Raw genomic sequence first — 3,944 nt, 5'->3', positions numbered from 1 at the left:
AAGGTAATTGCAACTAAGAAACCAAAGTTATAAGATGAATTTAGATTGAGAGCACACCGAATAAAAGACGAGGTGTGCCCGGAATAGACTCATGGAAATTTGGTGTTCTCGAAACCATGCTAGCACAATAGAACTTCGTTAAATAACTACATATTAAAATGAGCGCATGTAAACTAGTCTTAAAACACACCGCTCGTCACGTAACAAATCTCAAATCGTACTGTAGATTTTATATATGTACCGTAACTATAACCATGGTGACATCCAATGTTCACGCTCATGGATTCAGTGTCCAGGACTACCTGGCGCTTAATAACGATTCCGTCTTCCAGCTTCCAAGCAAACATGATTACCGTGATATTGAAATCCAACACTTTTAGCTGTCTTAAGCAGTCCAGTGGGGTGGTGGTGTACTGCAATCATAAAGAACTTGGTTGTCTGTATCTCATAACCGGAGTCATCTTCAGTATTCTAGGAACTATAATGTCTTTGTTTATTCGATTTGAGTTATACAGTTCTGGATCGCGGATCATTTGTACAGAGACGATAGCTACTTATAATGTGATAATAACGATACATGGCCTAGCTATGATCTTTATGTTCTTAATGCCTGCTTTGTACGGAGGATATGGTAACTTCTTTGTACCAATATATATTGGTGGTTCGGAAGTCGTTTTCCCAAGAACTAACGCGATCTCCTATTTTCTAGTACCATTAGGTTCTGTGTTGTTAACTCAAAGTATTTGTTCCGAGTTTGGTAGTGGTCTTGGTTGGACAATGTATCCTCCACTAAGTACTAGCTTGATGGTGTTAAATCCAGAGGCAACTGATTGGATTATCGGAGGTCTTGCAGTACTAGGAATTAGTAGTATTTTAAGTTCTATTAACTTCCTTGGTACTTGCGTCTTCATGGGTTCTAATGCTGGTGCTAAGAACTATATTCTATATATCTGGGCTATCATATTTACTGCCCTTATGTTAGTCTTCACTCTACCTATTCTTACTGGTGGATTAGTTATGATCCTTCTTGATCTACACGTAAACACTGAATTTTATGATTCTATGTATTCTGGTGATAGTGTACTTTATCAACATCTATTCTGGTTCTTCGGACATCCAGAGGTATACATTCTAATTTTACCTGCTTTTGGTGTAGTCTCGCAGACATTATCTATGTATGCTGCTAGATCTGTCTTCGGTGGACAATCTATGATCTTAGCTATGGGTTGTATTTCTATTCTAGGTTCCTTAGTATGGGCACATCATATGATGACAGTCGGTCTAGAGGTAGATACCAGAGCTTATTTCTCTGCTATGACTATTATGATTGCAATTCCTACCGGTACTAAGATTTTCAACTGGTTAGGTACCTATATGGCTAGCCATACAACTACAAGAACTGTAGATCTATGGGCTGCTCTTAGTTTTATCCTATTGTTTACTCTAGGTGGTACTACAGGTGTAGTTATGGGTAACGCTGGTATGGATATTGCCCTACATGATACATACTATATTGTAGCTCATTTCCATTTCGTATTATCTCTTGGTGCAGTACTAGCTACTATATGTGGCTTTATCTTCTATAGCAGAGATATGTTCGGAGATACTGTAAATCTATTCTATGTAAATACCGGTGCTTCTCCATATTTAAGCATCTGGTTTGTAGTCTTCTTAGGTAGTATCTTATTAATTTTCATCCCTATGCATATACTTGGTTTCAACGTTATGCCAAGAAGGATACCAGATTACCCTGATTATCTTTGTTATATTAATACATGGTGTTCAATTGGTTCTATATCCACAATAGTTATCATCTTAACTATGCTCTGCATTAAGTATAGTGGTATCCAGCGTATATTTGAAAAACCAACATTTGTATACAAGCTGTACGAATATCATGAGATTCACTTTGGTAGTCCCCTTCTTAATGTTAGTCTGTACGGAATACTTAGGACTATCTCTTTATATTAATGATAATGCATTTGGTAATGGACTTTTCATCTTAACTGGTATACATTTTAGCCATGTTATTGTTGGAGCTATCCTTGTATTCTTCACTCAAAGTATCTATAGTTCTTTAGTTACTTACATGCCTACAAGTTCTATAATGCTAAGCAAATCTAAAGGTATGTTATGCAAGATCTTTACAGAACCATTCACTATTTTATATCTACACTTTGTAGAAACCATGTGGATATTAATCCACATTACATTCTATCTCTAAATCATATAACGGTCGTAAGGTACGCCGGGGATAACAGGTCAGATAATATTGGGAGTTCTAATCCTCGGATTGTATCAGCACCTCCATGTCGGCTCATTACTCCCTTGTTATTGAACAAGATTCAGTTAGGAACGCTAGTTCACCGTCAGATGTAATACGTGAGCTGGGTTAAGAACGTCTGGAGACAGTTTGTTCCCTATCTACCATATTATCTAATTGGTTTAATTTTCTTACAAACGGCTTTTGGTTTGATTGAATTATCACACCCAGATAACTCCATACCAGTGAACCGGTTTATAACTCCGTTCATATCGTACCTGAATGGTACTTTTTAGCATATTATGCGGTGTTAAAAGTAATCCCATCCAAAACCGGTGGTTTGTTAGTATTTATGTTATCAACATGTCAATGAAATATCAACAACGATGAAACTTATTTGGTTAACATAACAACATAGAAGGTAAAGCTGGATTACGTTCAAACTTTACACTGGATACGTTTCAATGTTAACTTACTAAATACCATGGGAGCGAAGAGAATCTAATATGTAACTCCGTTCATGGAAATCAAAAGAGCTTTCACTGATTGTATTTATGAAACGTGATTAGTTCACCTAGCCAACACGATCCGGTTGTTTGGGAATAATATCCCTATTTAAGGGATTGATATGTGCTACAATAACACAGTCGGTACGAAGTCGAAACAAGGTAGTTGATGGTGAACCAGTGGCTGAACAAACCTTTTTATTGATTATGCTGACTTTAAGTCCCGAGAAACTACAGTTCTGCTTAAACTGAGGAGTCAAGTAGGTACAAACCGTACAAGGATTAATTATGTCCATCTGTGCATCTAAGTTGAGACTATCGGTTATATATTTTAGACGCTAACTTCCCGGCTAAACTTTGACTTATTAAAACCAGCCTGGGATCATAAAAGTACTATGTATGGTAAGATTGAGCGTGAACATTGGATGTCACCATGGTTATAGTTACGGTACATATATAAAAATCTACAGTACGATTTGAGATTTGTTACGTGACGAGCGGTGTGTTTAAGACTAGTTTACATGCGCTCATTTTAATATGTAGTTATTTAAACGAAGTTCTATTGTGCTAGCATGGTTTCGAGAACACACCAAATTTCCATGAGTCTATTCCGGGCACACCTCGTCTTTTATCGGTGTGCTCTCAATCTAAATTCATCTTATAACTTTGGTTTCTTTAGTTGCAATTACCTTTGTACTCCAAATAATTACAGGTATCACTTTAGCGTTCCGATATACTTCTGAAGCATCTTGTGCATTTGCTAGTGTTCAACATCTAGTTAGAGAGGTAGCAGCAGGATGGGAATTTAGGATGTTGCATGCAACAACTGCTTCTTTCGTCTTCTTGTGTATCTTAATACACATGTCTCGAGGTATGTATAACTCCAGCTATAGTTATTTAACTACTGCTTGGATGTCTGGTTTAGTTTTTATATCTACTTACTATAGCCACTGCTTTCCTCGGTTATGTACTACCATGGGGACAGATGAGTTTCTGGGGTGCTACAGTCATTACTAATCTCCTTTCTCCAATACCATATTTAGTACCTTGGTTACTCGGTGGATACTATGTATCTGATGTAACATTAAAACGATTCTTTGTATTGCACTTTATATTACCTTTTGTAGGTTGCATTTCTAATTGTATTACACATCTTCTATTTACATTTAAATGGT

At 36.8% G+C, this 3,944-nt stretch overlaps 1 protein-coding gene across 1 annotated transcript; it reads left to right on the top strand.

Moving 5' to 3' along the window:
- Positions 1 to 345: 345 nt before the first annotated feature.
- BESB_058280 (uncharacterized protein) lies at positions 346 to 2,559 on the top strand (the record flags this gene model as incomplete). Its single annotated transcript, XM_029364242.1, has 3 exons — positions 346 to 1,835; positions 1,903 to 2,126; positions 2,495 to 2,559. 3 exons carry the CDS (start codon positions 346 to 348, stop codon positions 2,557 to 2,559), a joined length of 1,779 nt encoding a protein of 592 aa, XP_029214928.1.
- Positions 2,560 to 3,944: the final 1,385 nt, after the last annotated feature.

Source organism: Besnoitia besnoiti (assembly GCF_002563875.1).
Source record: "Besnoitia besnoiti strain Bb-Ger1 chromosome Unknown contig00049, whole genome shotgun sequence".
NCBI lineage: Eukaryota > Apicomplexa > Conoidasida > Eucoccidiorida > Sarcocystidae > Besnoitia > Besnoitia besnoiti.
This window is presented reverse-complemented; position numbering and strand designations above follow the sequence as displayed.